This window comes from Aquarana catesbeiana, linkage group LG09, assembly GCF_042186555.1.
Source record: "Aquarana catesbeiana isolate 2022-GZ linkage group LG09, ASM4218655v1, whole genome shotgun sequence".
Taxonomy (NCBI): Eukaryota; Metazoa; Chordata; class Amphibia; order Anura; family Ranidae; genus Aquarana; species Aquarana catesbeiana.
Window position 1 is genome coordinate 235,368,198 of NC_133332.1, and position 23,317 is coordinate 235,391,514.

Below are 23,317 nucleotides of genomic sequence, written 5' to 3' on the forward strand. Positions count from 1 at the left end.
CAGGGCATGGGGCACATCAGGCCACATGGCACATTAGGGCACAGGGCACATAGCACATCAGGGCATGGGGCACATCAGGGGGCACATGATCAGGGCACATTATAGGGCACATCATCAGGGCACATGATGGGGCACATTATAGGGCACATCATCAGGGCACATGATGGGGGAAAACAGCATCTTACTAGCCAGTATGCAGAGTAGCGCAGGAAGCGTGTGTAGTAAGTTCTCTCTCTCATGTCACGCGCGGCTGCTCCCCGGCGGCCCCTCCTCTCTTCTCGTCTATCCCAGATGATCTTACAAGCCAATGGGGATAGACGAAGAGAGGAGGGGCCGCCGGGGAGCAGCCGCGCGTGTCATGAGAGAGAGAACTTACTACACACGCTTCCTGCGCTACTCTGCATACTGGCTAATCTCGATCTACCCGTCAGGCGACAGCTGTCGGTGGTTGACCGGTAGATCGCCGCGCACCTCAGATGTGGCTGAAACCGGCCACACTGAGCCATCGGCCCACCGAGAATCTCCCGGTAGTTCCGATGGCCAGTCCATCCCTGCCTGCACTACTCTGCATACTGGCTAATCTCGATCTAACCGTCAGGCGACAGCTGTTGGCGGTTGACAGGTAGATCGCCGCGCACCTCAGATGCAGCTGAAACCGGCCACACTGAGCCATCAGCCCACCGGGAATCTCCCGGTAGTCCCGATGGCCAGTCCATCCCTGCATTCTATGTACAGGACAACTCCATGTAGCCATATTGCTTTGCATTTAGAGCAAATTACAGTGGCTGCAGATTGAAAAGGAAAGGTAATTTTTAATATATGACTTGTATCGCAATTGTATACACTATATTATTTTTTTCTTTATTTGCTATTTTGTCCCCCCCCCACGAAAGTGGAGTTACCCTATAAGGGCTTTTGAGAATTGGTCTAATATTCACTTGTAATTGTGTATAGGAGAAGTCAGACCACTAGAGGGCAGCAAACAACAAGGTAGCTGGTCTGGGCTCCAGTGTAACACAGTTTCTAGAAAATGACATTGTCATATACTTCATACAACAGAGACTTTTGAAAAATGAAAGACCGTAGCAGCAATTCACATCCTTTACTATTTTCTTCTGCTTTAAAAAAAAAAAAAAAAAAAGATGTATAGGATCACAGATATGGAGCACATTTTACATGTTTGCAGTGTTTTTAATATCACTATCCTTGGCAAATGTTCACTTTGAATGGACTAACAGGGTGTTTAATATCGCAGATGTGCACATATTTTCATATATATCTGTATATGTGTTAAACGTTTGTTCTGGAGTGCTGGAGTTGTGGTATCACTTACCTTGGCAAAGGTTTACCTTGAAAAGCATTGTAGGGATCAATTATATCACAGATTGGCATACAATTTTTTTGTATATATGTATATACAGTATTTGTTACAAATATTTTAGTAGTTTGTTTTTTTTACATTTCAAGCAGCGCAACACCATATACTGTGTTGTTATCGATGATTGATGTTGTAACACATTATAGGTGTTAGCAGCAGCTTGTTTGGGTTCCTGTTAATTAGTATAGTATTGTTGAATAACACTTTATTCACATTTTAGTGGTAGCACAGGACTAAAATGGAAATATTTATATATGAATTTATAGGATGTGACATGACTCATTAACATTGCCAACAACTCATTTATGCATACGCAAAACACAAATTGTTGCTATATTAATACATCACGAGTGAGTAACTATGAAAGTGACAGTTTCAGTTCCGGCAACCTCATTGCAATCACTGGGCTCATTGCTCCTGCAATCACTGGGCTCCTGCCAGTGCTGGGGCATGTGACCAATGCCACTGTAGTCGTCAAGTGGGGTCTGCCTAAGGCCCCTTTCACACTTATACGACTTGCCCCACGAGTTTGTACTGCAAAATCGCATGACAAGTCATTCTCTATGATTTTCAATGACTACCATTCATATTGGCACGATTTTAATTCGTGCCAGCTTCAAAGTAGTCCCTGTACTGCTTTGGTCCAACTTTCATGCGAGTTGATGTCCATAGACCTCAATGTTAAACCCTCAAGTAGCATGCAAATCGTACCTGAATAATATAGACACGATTTCAGTACGACTTTGTAAGCACAAGCAGCTTTTTTAAACCCCAACCCTGTAAAGTCGTACAAAGTAGTACTGATCCCATATCGCTGCAAAATCGCGTCCGCTAAATTGCGGTAAAATGGCGCGACTTTGAAGTCGCACAAGTGTGAAAGGGGACTAAAAGTCAGATGTTCAGGCAGAGCTGGCCCATCAGTAGTTCTGCCCTTGCCCCCAGTACTCTCACCTCAATAGGCCAGCCATGTTAGCCTGATGCTCTTTATTTAACAAACAAATCCTAAGCAGCCTTCTACGATTTAAAGGGGTTGTAAACCCTCACATGTACCCAGTGAAGTGACTGGCCTCAGGTGATACAAATGCACCTACGTCAGCTGTACCTGTTCATCTACAGTCATCTATCCCCTACATTCATTCAAAGTGCAGAATTTACACAGGATCTCTCAGCAATGAAAAGCAGGGGGCGGAGAGTTGAAGCTACATCAGTGAGAAGAGCTCTGAGAGCTGATTGGAGGAAAGGGACACCCCCCCTCCACACAGCTCAGAGGAACAGAGCTGAGGCTGTCAATCAGTTGGAGGTCCCTCCCAAGAAGTGACTCATGCTTATAGCAAAGGAAGGAGGCAGCTGGCAGAAATGATATTTAGTGCTCTGGATTGAGACTAGTAAACACTATATAGGGATTTGCTTTGTTTATGTTTAATGTCTGAGGTTTACAACCACTTTAATGTAAGTGGGCAACTTTAGAGTAACTGACGGAGACGGGAATTGGTCGGTAGTTATTTATTGCTACACATAGACAGTTCAATGTAAACATTTGATGTACTTGTTGACAGGACATTTCACTGGCTGTTTGTAGATTCAAGTAGAACTCTTGTAACTTAGCGCTTACTAATAGTGCCTGACATTCAAAATATGTCACAGTTAATCTTAAGTGATATAACAAAACAGACGATTCACTGTTAAAATTCCTTTCTGCTCATAAATTTTATGAGATCTTAGTAACTGGTGAAAGATCACAACATTATACACTATATTGCCAAAAGTATTGGGATGCCTGTTTTCTCACACACATATGAACTTTAAATGGCATCCCAGTCTTAGTCCAAAGGGTTCAATATTGCGTTGGCCCACTCTTTGCAGCTATAACAGCTTCAACTTTTCCGGGAAGGCTGTCCACAAGGTTTAGGAATGTGTCTATGGGAATGTTTGACAATCCTTTAGAAGCGCATTTGTGAGGTCAGGCGCTGATGTGGAGGAGAAGGCCTGGCTCGCAGTCTGGGCTCTAATTCATCCCAAAGGTGTTCTATCGGGTTGAGGTCAGGACTCTGTGCAGCCCAGTCAAGTTCCTCCACCCCAAACTTGCTCATCCATGTCTTTATGGACCTTGCTTTGTGCACTGGTGCACAGTCATGTTGGAACAGGAAGGGACCATACCCAAACTGTTTCTACAAAGTTGAGAGTATGAAATTGTCCAAAATGTCTTGGTATGATGACACCATAAGAGTTCCCTTCACTGGAACTAAGGGGCCAAGCCCAACCCCTGAAAAACAACCCCACACTATAATCCCCCTCCACCAAATGATTTGGACGGATGACCCAATACTTTTGGCAATATAGTGAGAATGAACTTGACTGGCCTGCACAGGGTCCTGATCTCTACCCGATAGAACACCTTTGGGAGTATTAAGAGTGGAAACTGCCAGCCAGGACTTCTCGTCCACATCAGTCCCTGATCTCACTAATGCGCTTCTGGAGGAATGGCCAAACATTTCCATAGACACACTCCTAAACCTTGTGGACAGCCTTCCCAGAAGAGTTGAAGCTGTTATAGCTGCAAAAGGTGGGCCAACTTAATATTAAACCTTACGGACTAAGACTGGGATGCCATTAAAATTCATGTGCCTGTAAAGGCAGGTGTCACAATATTTTTGGCAATATAGTGTACATTCATTTATCAGGTGTTGTAAAAAAATCCTTACCACACAGCATATATATATATATATATATATACAAAGCACACTACTACATAAAGTGTAATTCCAGCCCAAGCCTTTCATTTTAGTTTTCAGTAGAGCATGGAAAAGTTAGAACATCTGTCTGGTTTTTATTGCTTCAGAACAACATATGTAGGGAGGTTCTGGGAACGTTCAAACTTGCATGTGCAGTCAGATGAAGGAAAACGTCAAACAAGGTGGCTCCCATGCAGAAAGGCTTCCTTCAACCTGCCAGTAGCTCAAACCATAGAAAAGAAAGGAGTTGAAAGGGTCCAAGATAATTTTTAATTGTTGGTAAATCAAAATTGTATAAAAATATCCAACATATTTCGGGGGCAATACTACTACCCCTTCATCAGGGCTCAATACAGGATAAAATATGTATGGACTCAAGCAGCAATGAGCATCTAGTTCTCACATTATTACTCCATGAGGATAGTTTATTGCCATTTCTAATATAGATCTGTGAAGTTACTGTTTCCTCTAAACTCACCCTGTATTCAGCTCTGATGAAGGGGTAATTGTGTTGCACCGAAACACGTTGGTCGTTTTTATATTTATATCAATTTTGGTCTGGCACTCCTTTCTGTACTTCTATGGTTCTTATCCTTGTCTGTGTCTCCATGGGGGAGTTCCCCCTTACTTCCTACCCAGAGATGACAAAGTTCTCACTGAGATAAAAAATGAGGGCAAATCTCCAGCAGGGCCTAAAACCACAATAGAAGACTGGCAAAAGGTATTACTCTTCTCAACATGTTTTGTTAATGCATAGTACCTTTTGTAGAGACTTTCCCTGATTTCCGGTTCTGGTGACAATGTTGGCTTTGGGACAGAAAGTGAGGCAAAATCTCCACAAAGTGGGCACAGAAAGCATTAAAGAATTGTTCTGTACCTTCTCTGCTTTATTCAAAATAAAGTAAAGGACATTGCTTAAAAACACAGTTATTCTGAGACCCCTATAGTTGTAAATTGATTTATCCAGAGATAAAAAAAAGACAAATAACTAGGCTAAAAATGCATAAATATTTTAGAGAGCTATGTCAAGTAACTAAGACTAAAACAAGGAGGCTACAGTCTTTGTAAGAGAATCAGTGATTAGGTTGACTTCATGTGATATATAAAGGACCAGAGGTCTCTGTAACAATTATCCTGGGGCCCAGGTCTGAGGTTACTTTCTGATCAGTTCTTTCCAAGCTTTGTAGACATAAGTTATTTCCTTGAAGGAAAACATTAATGAGGCTCCCAACTTTTATCTCCTCTCCTATGGCAGGATCCAGGAAACATTTTACAGAGCTAAAGACAAATTAATTCTGAAGCTGATAGGGTCTGTTCCAGCTCAGAGGAGAAATTCTAGCCTTAAATCTAATCTTTTCATGCAAGGTTTTTCCTGATGTTCCATATTTGCAATGGAGAGGAAATTAGGAAGTTGAATTGCTGGCTGCACTCTGTTGGAGAAGGGTATTCCTGCTAGAAGATTTTATATAATATGCAGCCCTCGTTCTGTAGGCCAAGACAAACACAACCTGAGATATATTCTGCATGAGCCAAACCTTTGTTCTCCCGTAGCTTGGAAGAGATCCATCTATACCCATTGCTTCTTCAAGGTCAATGGTGGGGCCATATAGGCGACCGAATAACAAGGGGATAATTCACAGCCTGGTCAACGTACAATAAGAATCCTGAGTTTGGTCCTTGAGGTTGTTAAGTCTATAGCTGATACTTTCATATTTTTTGAATTCTAAAAAAGTAAACATTATATACTTGTGTGTCTGTTGCATTTTCCTTCATTTTCAGCTAAGATTCCACAAACGTTTATCGACAATATAATAATAGCATAAGTAAGCCGAGTGCCAAGGTAAGGACTATAAAGAAGACGGCAGCGATCCATACATCATAACTTTGCATTCTCACGCTAGCCGGAGCTTCAGAAGGGATCATGTTAGTTAGGTTCAGCATGTACCCCAGTGTCCAGCCAATGTCTGTGTCTGCAGCCTGTGGGAGAAGATATCAAACATAGTTATGTATCTGTCTTGCAGTTTACCAGTTTTCTACTCTTTGTCATTCTACCCGAGCTCGAGGCTTGAATTTTTATAAAGGCCACGTAAGCCGGAATCATCAGCACACAAGCAGTTCATTATAGTTCTAGGCTGGCTATAAATGTGGGGACAGGGGAGGGCTGGGAAACTTTTAGCCTAGGTAGGGACAATTTTTCCTGTGCACTAAAGAAGATACACCACAGTGATTGGTGGCCATGGTAGAAGATGGCTATTGTCTTAAAAGAGAAGTATGGAAATGTAAAATAACTGTCATACTCACCTAGTTGGATGCAGCATCGGTCCAATGCTGCATCTGTCCCTCATAGCCTTTAAGACCAAGAACTGAGTTATCAAAGACCGCTGATCGCTCAGTTCTCGGCCTTCAGTGAGCAGAGAGTCGGTGACTGTCAGTCACTGGCTCTCTGCTCTGCCCCAACATCGCTCACTGGAGTGCCAGCCTGTGTAGGTGGTGGGAGCGGCATGCTGAAAGGCCAAGATAATTGCCGGTCCAGGCATCTGGGTGGATCCCAATATCAAAGTCGTGTGAATATGGTTTTTGTTTGGGAAAAATCATACATCTTGTAATGAACACATTCTAGGCACAAAATAAACCTGTTTAACTACTTGCGGTCCACTCACAGTAGTTTTACTGCGGGTGAGCGGCATGGGCAGGCCAAACAATGTACCTGTACGTTGCCGCCTGTTTTACCGCATGTGCGGGCCCCCTGCTGATCCATGCTGTGATTTGACATTTGACCCCAAATACCTAGAAAAGGTAGTTCTGTAATAATTGTGAAAAGTCAAAAAAGAATAAACACAACACCTGTTTCATAAAGCTGATGGAATTCCAGTTGTTTTCATTGAACTTGTAGGCATCCAGCAGTAGAGTGAGGATGTAGTTTGCATTGGCGCAGTAATCCCTCAAGCGATCCATCCTCTCCTTCGGGAAACTTGCCTGAAGCTGAACATAATCAACACAGATAGATTTACATGGGAATGTAAATAGAAAAAAAAATCAATTCTGCTGCAACCCTAGACAAAACCTTTTTCTTTAAGTTGTGTGCAGAGCTAAGGGTTAGAACCTATGTCAAACAGAGTATTGGTAACTGTAAGCGCAAACACACAAGTCCATATATAACAGGAGATATAAAAGGCTGAGCAACTTAGTCCATAGGGGACAGGCTGGAAGTTCAAGGGTTAAGTGGTAACCGGTAATGTAATGGTTAAAGTAGGCTGGTAGGCTAGGCGGCTGCTGTTTCCTCAGAGAGCTGGCTCTGTGATGGATGAGAGAGGGGTAGAGAGGGAAGCGCCACCTGAGTGTAGTATTAACAAATGATGTTTAATGACACCAGGTAAAAACACACTTACAGGATAAAAACATATAAAAGGCTCATCTGTATAGGTATGTAGTCCTCGGTGTTCCCTCTGATCCTATGGTGGTGACGCTGCAGGGATGCTGGGCTGCAGAAGGTGGATTACCAGCCGGGAGCTCCTTCTGTGGCCTTCTCTCAACCTCTCTGCTAGCACTCCTCCCTGGACGATCCCTCCCCTGGATACTGAACCCGGAAGCAGACGGACGACCTGTGACGTCATGCACGCTTCACGTGCGCTCCACGCTGGCCCCTAGTCTCTTCCTGATGGCCACAGAAGGAGCTCCCGGCTGGTAATCCACCTTCTGCAGCCCAGCATCCCTGCAGCGTCACCACCATAGGATCAGAGGGAACACCGAGGACCACATACCTATACAGATGAGCCTTTTATATGTTTTTATCCTGTAAGTGGGTTTTTACCTGGTGTCATTAAACATCATTTGTTAATACTACACTCAGGTGGCGCTTCCTTCTCTACCCCTCTCTTAGAACCTGTGTCAGATTTTTCTGCTGCCTGTGTGTCCATTGGGGAGATTTAAACTCCCTTCCTGTCACCGGGACAGGAAGTGATAGGATGTCTATCTGATAGTGACAAAGACACCACACATAGCCCATTTGTTTAGCAGAGAATAGTGGCTAAGATTTAGAACCTCTGTCGCGTTTCTATTGTTTATCTCTTCTTATACTGGAGACACCCATGCTACTTTTCTATTTGTTCTGCTTAGATGTCATTGGAACAGGTAGTAAAAGGAAATCTTCACAATAAACTCCCCAAAAAAAATTCAGAAGTATGTACTCTTCATTTTTGACTGGAATTGGGCTTTAAATAACAGCGCTGGAAGTGAAACTCCAACCAAAATTTTGTATAGCTTTAGATGTGAATGGTCAGAACCTCTTTACTGCTGTTTATGCAACCACTGGGGAGATTTTTCCCCTAACTTCCTTTCCCAGTGGCACCATGACATAAGAAGTTGGGGGGCAGATAGTAATAAAGACCCTTCTTTCTAAAGATTAGGGAAGAGATAGAACCTTTGTTGGGTTTTCATCTCTGTCCATGTCTCCACTAGGGACATTCTCTCCTGATTTTCCGTCTCCGTGGATGAACGGAAGAATGGAGAAATCTATCTACAGAGGGCACAGAGAAGCTCTGTGGCTACTCCTATTGAAAACAATGGATTTTTGGTTAAACCAAAACACCCCATCTATCATGAGGTCCCAGAGCCAGTAGGCCTACCTACCTCAGTCCAGTCCCGTGCACAGAATGTTTGGATGCTGCTCTTCACTGTTGGCAGATCTTGTCCAGATGTCAAGTTCAAAAAGTCAAATGTATAAAAGAAAGCTGAGAATGCCTAGTAAGGGAATAAAAAATAAAGTTCTAAATCACATAACACAGGACACTTCCTGGGGGAATTTTAATTGTCTTCTGCACAAGTACAGACCAATTTTAGTGAATTGACTTACAAAAAAATTCCCAACAACAGGAGGCTGATAAATTCCGTCGAAAGAACAGAAATCCTTGCCGGTACAGCTGTTGAAGTCATAGATGGTTTTGAGCAAATCTTGGCACTGTGTGGAGTTCCCAGTACCGATGATGTTGATATTTTGCACTAGAGAAGATGACGGGGCGGAGTTAACAGTACACGGGCTGTTATAGAGAGAAGCTTGGGCAATGGTGGATTTGTATCCTGCAGGGTAGCAGGGGATGTTTATAGGCCGACTTAGATCTTTTCCCTGCAAATAAAAGATAAATTAGTGTTTTTGGAATTATAATAGGAACACGAGGGTAGACACTGGACAATTTTGTGAACTAAATTAACTTTGATTTGTCATTTATTTGCTACCTGTCACAATCTTGGTTATTATTATTATCATTTATATATCCATTCCAATGTATTCCAATAGAGATACAAAAGACATTATTTTTGTACTATACAGCACATTGATCACTGGGATTCAGACGAATCAGCATTTGCCTATTCAATGCAACTGGCAGACTGCAAGCTCAACTCCTGCCAAAACATTTTTTTGGTTTGCGATATCATGTGTAAAAGTCAGACCCTTAACTTTTTTTTGCTGCCTGTCACTGTGACACAATGATAATAAATGTAATGTGTGGTATTGAAGTAATTATACTCATGTCGTAGGTACTTTTTCCAAAGAGTTGCACCTGTCCAAACTGTACTTTAGGACATGGCAGCCCACATTTCCTGAACAAAATGGAGAGTTTGTATAAACATCAGTTGCCCACATGGGGATTTTCACCTTCAACATCAACTCAACAGTCAACTTAAAATGCCTAGCCACCTGGCTCCCTTGTCAGCAGCACTTCTTATGACTGCCTCTGACTGTATTTTCCAGTTCTTATGGTTCACTTGGCTCAGTTAGCCTTTAGTCGCAATGCCCTGCTGCATGACCCACTCCTGACCTCTAGGTAGGGGTTCTCCTGACACCTCAATAAGAACCCACTTGGCTCCTGTGACAAGATCTCCAGTCTCTTGGCTGGGGCACCTCCAACCCCTGGGTGAGACCTGCTGGCTCCAAACTGGGAGCCCTGAGCTATCCTGAGGCTTGAGTATTTATGAACCTGCACGCCTGTGTACTCACACAGTTTATCAGCATCCAGTATAGTACGATCACAGGATTGAAGGTACTGTCCCACCCAAGACACTTTGGAACTTTCAAGCTCCAGGCCCTAATTCAGGTTTACAGAATCTAGAGAGAGACAAAAACACAGCTTTCTCTGCTCAGAAGCCATAGTCTGGAACATTGTATTAAGCCTTAATGCAAATCCTGTGTCATTTTCCTCTACATTGTCACAGATGGTTTAGTCAAATGTTCTCATTGTGAAAAACAGACAAAGAAAAAAAAATAAATGGATAGAGGTTATTTCTTAACCCTTTTTCTAGAACTAAAACTAAACTAAACTAAAGATCACCCCTCCACCACACATTTTTAGATAAATATATTATTTAAATTTTTTTTCCCTACCTTTTAAGAAGTACAAGTCCCAGCCGGGCCGCGGCAAAGTACGTAATGTCCTCTTCTGCGGCGAGCCCTTCTCCTTCTCTCCCGCTGCCTTCTGGGACCTTTGTGTTTCCCAGAAGTCGAGACGGGCATGCGCAGTAGGAAACCCAGCTGTGAAGCCTGAAGGCTCCACTGCCGGTTTCCCTTTGCTGTAATGGCGGTGCACCCAAGCCGGTGGACGAATTGGCTGCGGGGGGGGGGGGTTGGGGGGTGACATTGCGGGCTCCCTGGACAGGTAAGTGTCCTTATTTAAAGTCAGCAGCTACAGTACTTGTAGCTTCTGACTTTTTAAAAAAAAATGTTTTGAGGTTGGAACTCTGCTTTAAGCAGCAGAATTTTAGTGAATGCCTTTATTTTTTTAAAGCCGAATATATATGGCAATGGCAATTTTTACAGTTACATAGGGTCCAGCTTGTACCAAAGTAAGTATGTATGTGCCCTTCCTGTGAATTCCCTTGGAAGCTGAAATCACTGCAGTAGGCACCTCTACTCCAGTCATCTCCACTGGCTTCCAGGTCCCCTGCTGAGCAGATGCCCTGCTGTTTACTAGACACAGGGGGTCGCTGTTATTGGAGAAGGAAGGCCTTTCATTCATACGCCCGTCCTCCAATCACGGAGGATCCAGAGTGGGCTTAACATTTGATTGGGTAAGTGTCAGGTGAACTTTAACGTTTTTTTATAAATATATGTAATTTCCCTTTCATACGCATGTTTCCTGACACTCCAAAAAACGAGGACTATGAGATTCCTATATATAGCTTAGCATGTTTGGTTGGTTGGCTCTGCATGGTTGCTCACCTCCACTGCTTTTACCAACATCTGTTTCAGGGCCTGGTTCTGCCCATAGCACAGGAAGCTGTGTGTGTAAATACTGTAGGGGAAGCCATAAAGTTTAAAGTCTGCCCTTTGCCCTGGGTCTGCGATTTCCACCTTTGGAATGAAGCTGATTTGTGTGGAAGCTCCACCGAGGTCCAGAGCGCCGTAAATCTTCGAGGACACTGGGCGAACCCAACGACCACCAAAGGAATACTGTAGAAAAACATTGTTTTATAATACACTGAGAAAAACATACAGGACTATACCCTTTAATACAAACAAAGATGTTACTAAACCACACAATATCAACATCATATTTCAAATGAAAACGATAATTTCATCTGTTAGAAAACCCCACAACACACAATGCAATTTTCAAAAGATCAGATTGAAAAAGTAAACTAAAATATTGACCCCACTATTACATTAGGTACTACAAGGTGTAATATTCCATCATTCAAAGGTAATTTTACATTTTATCAAGTTCTGTCATTAAGGCATGACCAATACCTAAGGAGGATGGTAATGAACTCCAGTTCCATACAGTGTATATAAAACCTAAATTTTTCTACACTATGTTTGGCATAATGCCTTGCTGTGAAGAGTTTTCCCAAAGCAGTATTAAACCCAAAAGCAAACATTTATTATATTGCAGCTTACCAATTTTTGTTGTTTTTTGAACAGAACAAGTTGTCCTGTAGATGTGGCAGTTAGAGGGTTTAGGCAAACCATTCAACACTGACAGGAGTGCTTACAATGATCAGCTTTTATTTATTTATGTAAAACCTTTATCGCAAAAGGAACAAAACTGTCCCTGTAACTGCCTAAAAAATGTGAGCTGGAGTTAGGCTTCAATTTATTAGTGTGTCCAAATCTGCTAGTACATCTAACACTCCCCTCCCCCCAGACTGACAATACTGCTGTCCAAAGGTGCCCCTGTGCTCCTCCTTCATCCAGAGTGGGGACACTTTAATACAGGAGGTATGTTACTGGCCAGATTACCAGGTGAAAACAGAGGGGGGAAAAGCCGAAAAAAAAATCCTAATGCGGCCACCACATCTAATGATTGGTAAGCTGCAATATATTACATTTTTGGTTTTGGGTTTAATACCGCTTTAAGGTGGAACTATACCCACCTCCACTCCAGCTATGTGGTGCCCATGAGCACCCTCAATGGCTGCTGACATCTTTGACCGGTCTTCTTCCTGGGTAATTACTACTAGCTAAATGTTTCTTACCTTAAAGCAAAGGTAAAAAATGTTTAGGATTTATAACGACTTTATTGTTAGAGAGAAGGTTAGTGCTAGGATTACAGGGGGAAGTAACATGAAGGTTACAGGGATGTATATGTGAGTGTTGGGGTCATAGGGAGGGTACTAAAGAGAAATAATGTCTAAGGTTCAGAATGGGTTAGTATTAGGGCTACATAAAGGTCAGGGTAAGAGCTACAGCAAAAATGAGTGTTAGGGTACCAGAGAAGGGGTTAGTCTTGAGCTTACAGGAGGGTTAGTGTTAGGATTACAGAGAAGGGGTTAGTCTTGAGGTTACAACAGATCTAGTGTTAGGGTTACAGAGAAGGGGTTAGTCTTGAGCTTACAGGGGGGTTAGTGTTAGGGTTACAGAGAAGGGGTTAGTCTTGAGGTTACAACACATCTAGTGTTAGGGTTACAGAGAAGGGGCTAGTCTTGAGGTTACAGGAGGGTTAGTGTTAGGATTACAGAGAAGGGGTTAGTCTTGAGCTTACAGGAGGGTTAGTGTTAGGATTACAGAGAAGGGGCTAGTCTTGAGGTTACAGGAGGGTTAATGTTAGGATTACAGAGAAGGGGTTAGTCTTGAGGTTACAAGAGGGTTAGTGTTAGGATTACAGAGAAGGGGTTAGTCTTGAGGTTACAGGAGGGTTAGTGTTAGGATTACAGAGAAGGGGTTAGTCTTGAGGTTAGAGGAGGGTTAGTGTTACAGAAAAGGGGCTAGTCTTGAGGTTACAGGAGGGTTAGTGTTAGGATTACAGAGAAGTGGTTAGTCTTGAGTTTACAGGAGGGTTAGTGTTAGGATTACAGAGAAGGGGTTAGTCTTGAGGTTAGAGGAGGGTTAGTGTTAGGGTTACAGAGAAGGGGCTAGTCTTGAGGTTACAGGAGGGTTAGTGTTAGGATTACAGAGAAGGGGTTAGTCTTGAGTTTACAGGAGGGTTAGTGTTAGGATTACAGCGAGGTTAGGATTACAGAGATGGTTAGTGTGTGTGGGGCACAGATTCCTGTGCTAGGAGCTCTACACCGAAAACTACCAGTGCTGATCTCCCAGTACTGAAAGCTAATATATCACTAATATACTGTACAAGTAGAAGACATTTTGCATTCTACTATATTACATCTGAATATAATACAATTAGAAAAGATTGTAACATCACAAAACAAGAGCACTTGCCTTCATAAAGGACTCCAAGAGGTAATTGATGGTTATCCAGCCATATGACCCTTCCTCCTTCCCGCTGATGATACGAGCTCCCCGGAAATCAACGGGGTACCTGCTGATGGTCTTTGAGACTTCAGATAGCACCATGTCTGATGCGGTTTTATTCTCGAGGCTATAAAACCAGAAAGAAAGGGAAATCAAATGTAAATGTTAAATATATTACCGTTTACATGCTACAGTTACAATGCTTATTGCATTTTACTGCTACTGGAAAAGGAAAGACAACCTGTTTGCTAAACAGGAACAAAAATATGCAAGATGCTTTGCCAACTTGCTTTTCAAGATGCCGACTTCTGGGGCTGCCATTCCCATCTTTAATTCACTATTTGTTGAGCCACTGGCCTTAAAAATGTATACTGTCAATGGCTCCAGTATTGCTCGCGCACATAGATTGCAATTTTCCCCCAGACAATGTTCTTATCTCCTTTTCTCTCTAGAAGAATGGTGACATCTTAGTTCATGCATCATCCAGGATTAGTATTTAGGTCCAGGACTAAGATACTGTTTTATAGCTGACACAATCATGTAAATCCTGGTGCCTGCACAGTCATTGGATGTAGTCACAAATGTCTAACCCATATCAGCCCCCTGCTACAATCTGTCATCTTGCTACAAAGTTACTGTTTGGATCACTGGGGGATAAGAGACTGGGCACATTTTTCCTCCTGCCTGAAGAATACTTATGACTTTACAATACTTTTATGTTATGATGCATCAGGAATTTATTCATGCAAACTTTTAAAGTTAGTATACATAAAAAGCAGCGCTAATTCTAGTGTGATACTCAATTTGTGATAAGCGATAAACACCAATTTAAGTGAAATAACTTTCAAAAAACATGTGAAACAAAAAATGAGTAAATAAATAAAAAAAATAAATGTGTCCATAGGAGGAGAGTCTCCGCAGAGAGCGATTTAACAATCCTCTTTATACATAAAACAACATTAAACTTTTAGAGTTAGAAAAATGTTTACTTTAACCCCAAAACAACACAGTAACACATATATGTGGCATCCAAAGGTGGGTGTTAAACCTGGGCACCACATATATGTGCCCTGGGTCTCGTACTAACGATCTGGACACAGGACTCGCGGTTCCTGGTCACCTGATTGACTATCATGGTGATCAGTGACTGTGCAGCCTGCCCATTATTTTTTTTCTCTCTTCTGAATGGAGAGGAAGATACATTGTATCTTTCTCTCATGGCAGGAGAGGAAGGTTTAAACAAACAAAAGTGTGTAAAAAAACAAAATAATAATAAAAAAAAAATAAAATATAAAATTAAGAAAAAAAAAGGTAGATCAAGGTTTGATCTAGGTCAGTGTCAGGGTTAGTGTTAGGCTAAGGTCAGGGTCAAAGGTCAGAGTAAAAGGTCAGGGTCAGCATATTTTAGGTAGAGTTTTTTTTAAAGACTGCATTTTTAAAATTAGTACAGTATCAGTGTGTGTAGGATTAAAAAAAAAGCAAAATGTGCACTATTGTTTCTGGGCCTTACTACGGGTACACACAACAAATACAATAATTTATTTTGGGTTATTCTTTGATGGTAAATTATGGTAATAGCAAGCAATATACAGATACATTATTATTTTTTTTGTATTTTTTTTACTATTTTGGTCCAGTTTTCCTTTGATAATAAAATAAAATCAGGAGGTATCTGTTACCACTTACCACCAAATGAAAGCCCAATTTGTCCTTAAAAAAACAAGGTATAATCCACCTGAATACACAAAGAAGTTGTGATCATATGTAGTTTTACTAACACATAGACAAAGTTGCAAAATTGGGACTGGGCATTAAAGTGATACTAAAGACTCGTTTTTTTTGTTGTTAAAAATAACAAACATGTTATACTTACCTCCTCTGCAGTGGATTTGCACAGAGCAGCCCAGATCCTCCTCTTCTCGAGTCCCTCTTTGGTGCTCTTGGCCAGCTTGTTGTGGGGGAATTCAAACTGAGCTGCAGCTCCCTGTGTCCCCTTTCTCTGCTCATTGACAGCGGCGGGAGCCATTGGTGCCGCACTGCTGTCTTAACCAATGAGGAGGGGAGTCCCGGACAGCCAAGTCTCTCTTGCAACATTGCTGGATCGAGATGGACCTCAGGTAAGTATTAGGGGGGCTGAGGGGGTCTGCTGCACACAGAAGGTTTTTAACATAATGCATAGAATGCACTAAGATAAAAAAACCTTCTGCCTTTAGAACCACTTTAAGGTATGCTTCACCCTCAAAGGGGTTAAAGTAATAGTAAAGCCTTGTTTTTTGTTTTAAAATAACAAACAAGATATACTTACCTGCCCTTTGCAGTGGTTTTGCACAGAGCAGACTAGATCCTCCCCTTCTCGGGTCCCCTGCCGGAACTTCTGCCTCCACTCTCCTGCCGAGTGACCCCAGCCACTTGGATTTGGCCCCGCCCCTCTGCTCCCTCCCCACTGGCTCTGATTGACAGCAGTGGAAGCCTATGGCAGGAATGAGAGACCTGAGAGAGCCTTGGCTCTCATGCACATCGCTGGATTGAGATCGGGCTCAGGTATGTATTTAGGGGGGCTGCATGCAGAAGGTTTTTACCTACCACAGAATGCAGTAAGGTAAAAAAAAAAATTCTACCTTTACAACCACTTTAAACTTAAAAGTAGAACCAAGTGATTTTCAGGAGTGGGATTGAATACTTTCTAAGTCATTGACCTGGTAAAATCATAGAGCCAAGGAATACCTACTCCTCGTTCAATGTCTGTGGTCAAAAGTATTGAACTCGACCACAGCAAGGCAACTATCATGTTTGGAGGCAGACCAGCAATGGCGGCCCATATATTTCTCTTGTGAAAGAAAGAAGGGTCCCATATAAAAGGTTTTACATACTCTATAAAGCACAGCAGAATATTCTGCATCAATGAATACAATAAAGAATTACAGTTGAAATCTGATGGTTGGGAGGCAGAGGTTCCTGAGAAACAGCAATGTTAGTAAGTAATCTCTAGAGAGAGAATGAAATCAGAACTGCGCTGCAGGTAGAACAAGCTGACCATTGTTCCATAACAAGCTCTGACGGGCCCCTCAGGTAATGAAAACCATAATCACATATTTATAACTTTTCCTTGTGCTTTGTGACAGGGTACATCTGGCTATAAAAGGGGTTAAACAGCTTAGTGTTTTCTGTAACTGTTTAACTTGTGTTCCCACACTCTGTGGAAGTCTATTCTTGGTCTTTAAGAGGTAAGCAGGGAAGCAGGCCAACCCTTCTCATGGCCCCATTCCAAAGCTGTATTTTAGTTTCCACAATTTAATGAAGACTCCCAGGGATGACCCCAAAAAGGTCAGCATAGGAGAAGGTTATTCTTCGAGTCCTTGAATGACTAATGTGGAGTTTGTTGGATCCCACAAGGCTACAAAGTATATTGCCAAGATTGACTTTAGCTGGCCACTTACTCAAGCAGTCTCATCCCAGCTGTGGCTCCAAGATAAGCAGGGGCTCCTCGCTGTCCTTCTGGGGGGATAATATTCATTGCTTCTTCTAAACAGGCCACTAGGGACTTGCCTGCGGAAGGGGGGTCATTGGCATAACTGGATATCCCGGGGCCTGCACAAAAGCACATTCATCTTTAACAAAATGTTATACTAAAAAGTTCATAATCGTCACGTTCATGCAAATCCATTGTTTTTGCAATGCATGAACACATTTAAATGTTTTGTTTGGAAAATGTTCCAAGTACAGAAAAATACTTGTTAAACTGACAGAAATCCAATGAGCTAATCATTTCTTGTAGTGAGGTGGAAACCCTGCCTCTGTTACTCTGAAAAGCTAAGCAATGCTGTCAGCCCCACTTAAAGAGGAGGTCCAGCCTCTTTCATAAAAAATTAAAAGTCAGCAGCTACAAATACTGCAGCTGCTGACTTTTAATATCAGGACACTTACCTGTCCAGGGATCCCGCAGTGTCTTCACCTCAGCCGATTTTTCAATTGGCTCTCCATTGCTTGTAAAGGAAACCTTGCGGCTTCACAGCCGGTTCCCTACTATGCATGTGCAAAGTGCACTGTGCTTTGTGAATGGTCCGGTGGCAGGGGAAGGAGGAGAGGGTCTGAACCTCCATGTGATCTCACCACGGCAAGATCACCTGGAAGTTGGAGTGGGTACCTGTCAAAAACAGGTACCCGCTACCCCCCCCCCCCGAAAGGTGCCAAATGTGGCACTGGAGGGGGGCAGATAAGCAGAGCTTCCACTTTTGGGAGGAGCTCCGATTTAAGTTATCCCCTGGTGTACTACAGAACACATCCCCTTGTGTTAAGAAATTAAGGTGAGGGTAAGTGTTCTGTAGTTCAGCAGGGGGAGAAATAAGTAGGGATGGTGCTGATAGTGCAAACTGAGGCACCCCAAATACTTTGTGAGCAGATGCAGGGTAGCCATATTTTTCAAAATTCATAGGTTATCCATGACATTTTGTAGAACAGAAGACACATAACAGCAATGATTCCCTTTCCATAATTCCAGGAGGGCATCTTCTACAATTCACATACATTTAGCTGCATTCCAAACACCCTTATCAGTACATTAATAGGACACAGCAGAGCCTCTTAACCATATCAACTAACCCAAATGAAAGCATGGCAGACAGATAACCTTTTAATTTAGACCACCGTAATACCTATTAACAGTACAATGCACATCACAATCTAACTGTAATAGCGATCATAAAACCTTAAAGTTTTAGGCTTAAGTACAGTAATTACGACATTCTGCAGATATCGGCCCTAGCTAATATTATCAGACTAATCATCTCTCGTAAATGGTTTAGCTAGCGTAGTTAGCGAATATGCATTTCTGTCTGAGTATCTCTTCCTTGAGAACCAAAACTTCAGTGCATTTCATAACTCCTGAGCTGATAATAGTACATCCAGAATAAGGTTATCTTTACTTTTATTAATATATTAACAGCATTTTAAGCCCAAACACCACTGTATTAGAAGGTACAGAAGGTTGGTGGGACACATTACATCTCTTAGGTGAAGTAGGCATCTGATACCCATCATATTTGTATTCATTCAAAAGGTAATGTCATGATGGACAATAATATACAAGTTACCAGACTGTGACCTGTAGGTATTCAAATCTATTAATACCTATAGAAAACTGTATTTGAGGGAAGGCAGCTGCATGGTCATAAACACTGTGACATCCCATCGGCCTGCCCCTCAGATGTCTTGATTGGTCAGATCATTTCTGTCAACACCCTCCTCAGGAACCAGAAAAGAGGGACTGCATCAGATCTCTAGAGCTCTCTTTTACCATCAAACAAGGAACATCCACCAAAATCTATGAAAGTCACTGATCCATCTTATGCTCATCAACTGGATTTTGCAACAGAATCAGGGCTTTAAGTATTCTAATTCCTAAACCCCTTTTTGCTTTTCTGGTGCATAATTATTTCGTTTTTCTTTGTAATACCTTTTTTTCTGTAAATATTTAACTTGCACTGTTGTTACTTTTTCTTTTTTTTTTTATTAAACATAGTTCAATAGTTAAAGGGGTTGTAAACCCTCAAGGTTCTTCACCTTAATGCATTCATGCATTAAGGTGAAAAACATTTTGTACTGCAGCCGGCCCCCGGAGCCCCTTCTTTTATTTAGCAGAACCCAATCGTTCCATCGACGGGGACGAGCAGAGCAGCTCCAGCCACTGTCATCGGGTCCTCATTGGGTGGATTGATAGCAGCTGGAGCATTGGATCCTGCTGCTGTCATTCAAAGTCAGTGACGTGGGGGGCGGGGCCGAGTTCTGCTATCTGTGTCAATGGACGCAGCAGCACGACTCGGGAGTGCGCCCGCACGAGTGCCCCCGAGGGAGAGCGGCTCTCCAATGGGGCGCTCAAGAAGAGGAGGAGCCAGGAGCGCTGCTGGGGGACCCCAGAAGAGGAGGATCGGGCTTCTCTGTGCAAAACCCTTGCACAGAGGAGGTAAGTATGACATGTTTGTTTAAAAAAAAAAGAAAAAAAACAACCTTTACAACCCCTTTAATCTAGTTGAAAAAAGACACAAGTCCATCCAGTTCAACCAACATAGAAACAATATTTCAAAGTCATTAATCTTGTCTCTAATGCACTAAACCAGAACAGAATCGCTGTCTCTTTGAAGAATGCTACTATATGGTAAATTTCTGGATATTCCTGTCTGTGGGGACAGTGGATATTACAGATATTTTCTAAAAGTCATAACTGGTATTGGGAAAGAGAGAGATGGAAAACCTTTGTGCATGGTGAAGCAGAGAGTGACATTGTTGAGTATTATGCCCCGTACACACGGTCGGATTTTCCGACGGAAAATGTGTGATAGGACCTTGTTGTCGGAAATTCCGACCGTGTGTGGGCTCCATCACACATTTTCCATCGGATTTTCCGACACACAAAGTTTGAGGGCAGGCTATAAAATTTTCCGACAACAAAATCCGTTGTCGGAAATTCCGATCGTGTGTACACAAATCCGACGGACAAAGTGCCACGCATGCTCAGAATAAATAAAGAGATGAAAGCTATTGGCCACTGCCCCGTTTATAGTCCCGACGTACGTGTTTTACGTCACCGCGTTTAGAACGATCGGATTTTCTGACAACTTTGTGTGACCGTGTGTATGCATGACAAGTTTGAGCCAACATCCGTCGGAAAAAATCCATGGATTTTGTTGTCGGAATGTCCGAACAAAGTCCGACCGTGTGTACGGGGCATTAGTGTCAGCACAGTGTGAGTTTGACCAGTCATTTGTCAGAAGTCAGTGAAGGTGGCTGAGGTCTGACACTGCGTTCATCACAAGGCTGACAACAAGGCTTGGGATTTCAGTGCAGTAGACACTTTGTTGTCAGCTCAAATGGGAAGTTTGGAGCTCGTTAAATTTCTTATGCCGCGTACACACGGTCGGACTTTTCGTCTACAAAAGTCCGACAGCCTGTCCGACAGACTTCCGACGTACCTTCGGCGGACTTGCGGCAGACTTTCTTACGAACGGACTTACACACACACGACCACACAAAAGTACGACAGCCTAGTACGCGGTGACGTACACCAAGTCCGACGAGACTATAAAACGGAAGTTCAATAGCCCGTACGACACCCTTTGGGCTCCTTCTGCTAATCTCGTGTTTATCTCGTGTTAGTAGAAGTTTGGTGAGAGACGATTCGCGCTTGTGAGACTCGTATTTTTCAGTTCGTTTTAACTGTTGTTCAGTCTGTGCTTGTGAGGTTTGTATCTGCTTTTCAGTGCGTTTGGTCAGTTGGCATTGAGAAATCTTTGTTTTATTGGCCGCTCGTTCCTGATTTTCAGGTCGTTCTTCACAGGCCTTGCTGTTCTTCAGTGCGTTCTGTTTAGTGCGTTCTGACCAGCCGACCGTTTTGAAGCCATGTTACCTGTACGTACTCGTCGTCGAGCTCGTGCATTGTATGTGCTTGGTGCTGTAGTTTATTCTTCAGCCCAAGACCAGTCCATGAACAGGGCGAGGAGGAGTTCATGGACCAAGAATTGGTTGCTTCAGCGTGACCAGTTCTGTCACATGCCTTTGCTCCGTGAGATCCGTGAGAATAATCCTGAGGATTTCAGGAACTTTCTCCGGATGACGGACCCCGTTTTTGACCGTTTGTTGGCTTTGCTGACCCCCTATATCAGCAGGCAGGATACCTGCATGAGGCAAGCCATCACTCCGGAGCAGAGGTTGGTCGCTACCTTGCGGTATTTGGCCACAGGGAGAAGCCTGCAGGACCTTAAGTTCTCGACAGGCATCTCCCCCCAGGCTCTGGGGATCATTATCCCAGAGACCTGTTCTGCCATCATACAGGTCCTGCAGAAGGACTATATTAAGGTAAGATATTTTTCTTTTATTAGCATCACATGTTCTTTTATGTAATCTTTGATAATATAATGTATTTCTTGCTTCAAACACTACTTACCATCATTGCAATATAGTGTGAATGTCCCCTTTTTATCCTCACACATGCTGGATTTTTTTCCTGTTATTTTTTGTCATGCATGTATATTTTCCTTCAATAACCTTCCCAGCATGAAGTGATGGGAACATATCCACCTAGTCTACTCATTTGGAATGTATTTTGTTTGAGTGTATTTAGTGTGCTGCTAATGAGCAATTATCTAGATTTCACAACCCCCCCCCCCCACCTAAACTCACTCCAAATAGTGTGCTGCTAATGAGCAATTATCTAGATTTCACAACCCCCCCCCCCCACCTAAACTCACTCCAAATAGTGTGCTGCTAATGAGCAATTATCTAGATTTCACAACCCCACCCCCCCCCCCCACCTAAACTCACTCCAAATAGTGTGCTGCTAATGAGCAATTATCTAGATTTCACAACCCCACCCCCCCCCCACCTAAACTCACTCCAAATAGTTTGCTGCTAATGAGCAATTATCTAGATTTCACAACCCCCCCACCCCCACCCTCGTTAAAATTTGCTGGAATGTTCTGTGGTGTTGATTTGTCTAAAGCAAATATATGTTGCACTTTGCAAAATGCATGTGCACTCTACAAGTGCATTTGTTCCAGTGCTTTAGTAAATGAGCAGAAGCTCTGCTGATTTCCATCATCAAATCATATGCAAGCCTCAAAGTGTTTTCATTAATTGCCCTTGCATGTGATTGTGTACTCCTTGCAACATGAATGCCTTTTTACATTACCTCATTTACTGTAAGCTGGTTAGCAACTGCACCTGCAGAGTGCGACAACTGCAGTCTTGTAGCCTTTTTAGTCCCTAAATTCCTGCGTGTCCTAAAAGTAATTTTTTTTAGGGATTTCACAACCCCCTAAAATGTAATCAATGTTCCATCAGAGGGGGTGAGCAATCTGATAAGTGTGCCTTTCCATATTAGTTATTCCAGAACAATTAAATTATTGAATGTTATACTGATGCTGGGGAATAATGTTTTTAATTGTCTAATTTTCTTGCAATGTTAGCTTCCAAATTAATTGATTTTGGTTTTCTTGTTTGATTTCCCAGTTTCCTTCAACGCCACAGGAATGGCAGACTGTGGCATCCCATTTTGCCAGCCGTTGGGACTTTCCCAATTGTGGAGGGGCTATAGATGGGAAACATGTCCACATTGTGCCACCACCCCATTCGGGGTCATATTATTTTAATTATAAGGGGTTCCACAGTATTGTTTTAATGGCGGTGGTGTCGGCACACTATGATTTTTTATATGTGGACGTGGGGAAGAATGGCCGGATGTCGGATGGAGGAGTATTTGCCCAGACGGAGTTCTGCCAGCGTCTCCAGAGTGGTGGCCTGGGATTGCCACCTGATGAGGATAACGTGGAAGGACTCCCCTTTGTCTTCATTGCCGATGAAGCCTTCGCTCTCAGCAAGCACCTCATGAGGCCATTCCCCCAAAGAACACTCACCCCGGAGAGGAGGGTTTTTAATTACCGGCTGGCCAGAGCTAGAAGAGTGGTTGAGAATGCGTTTGGAATTCTGGCCAGCCGGTTCCGCCTGTTTCAAACAGCCATTAATTTGGCGGAA

At 42.7% G+C, this 23,317-nt stretch overlaps 1 protein-coding gene across 3 annotated transcripts in view; it reads right to left on the reverse strand.

The window, feature by feature from the left end:
• Positions 1-2,866: 2,866 nt before the first annotated feature.
• The window catches only part of LOC141108400 (ectonucleoside triphosphate diphosphohydrolase 8-like), a 71,823-nt gene continuing 51,372 nt past the window's right edge, over positions 2,867-23,317 (reverse strand). For all 3 annotated transcript variants that reach the window (XM_073599983.1, XM_073599981.1, XM_073599982.1), the window contains 7 exons: positions 17,233-17,383; positions 13,763-13,922; positions 11,324-11,554; positions 8,963-9,232; positions 8,740-8,850; positions 6,955-7,092; positions 2,867-6,087 (listed from right to left, as the gene is read on the reverse strand). In XM_073599983.1, coding sequence (XP_073456084.1) covers positions 5,908-6,087; positions 6,955-7,092; positions 8,740-8,850; positions 8,963-9,232; positions 11,324-11,554; positions 13,763-13,922; positions 17,233-17,383 — 1,241 coding nt within the window. In that variant the 3' untranslated portion in view covers positions 2,867-5,907. The remainder of the gene's footprint in view (positions 6,088-6,954; positions 7,093-8,739; positions 8,851-8,962; positions 9,233-11,323; positions 11,555-13,762; positions 13,923-17,232; positions 17,384-23,317) is intronic.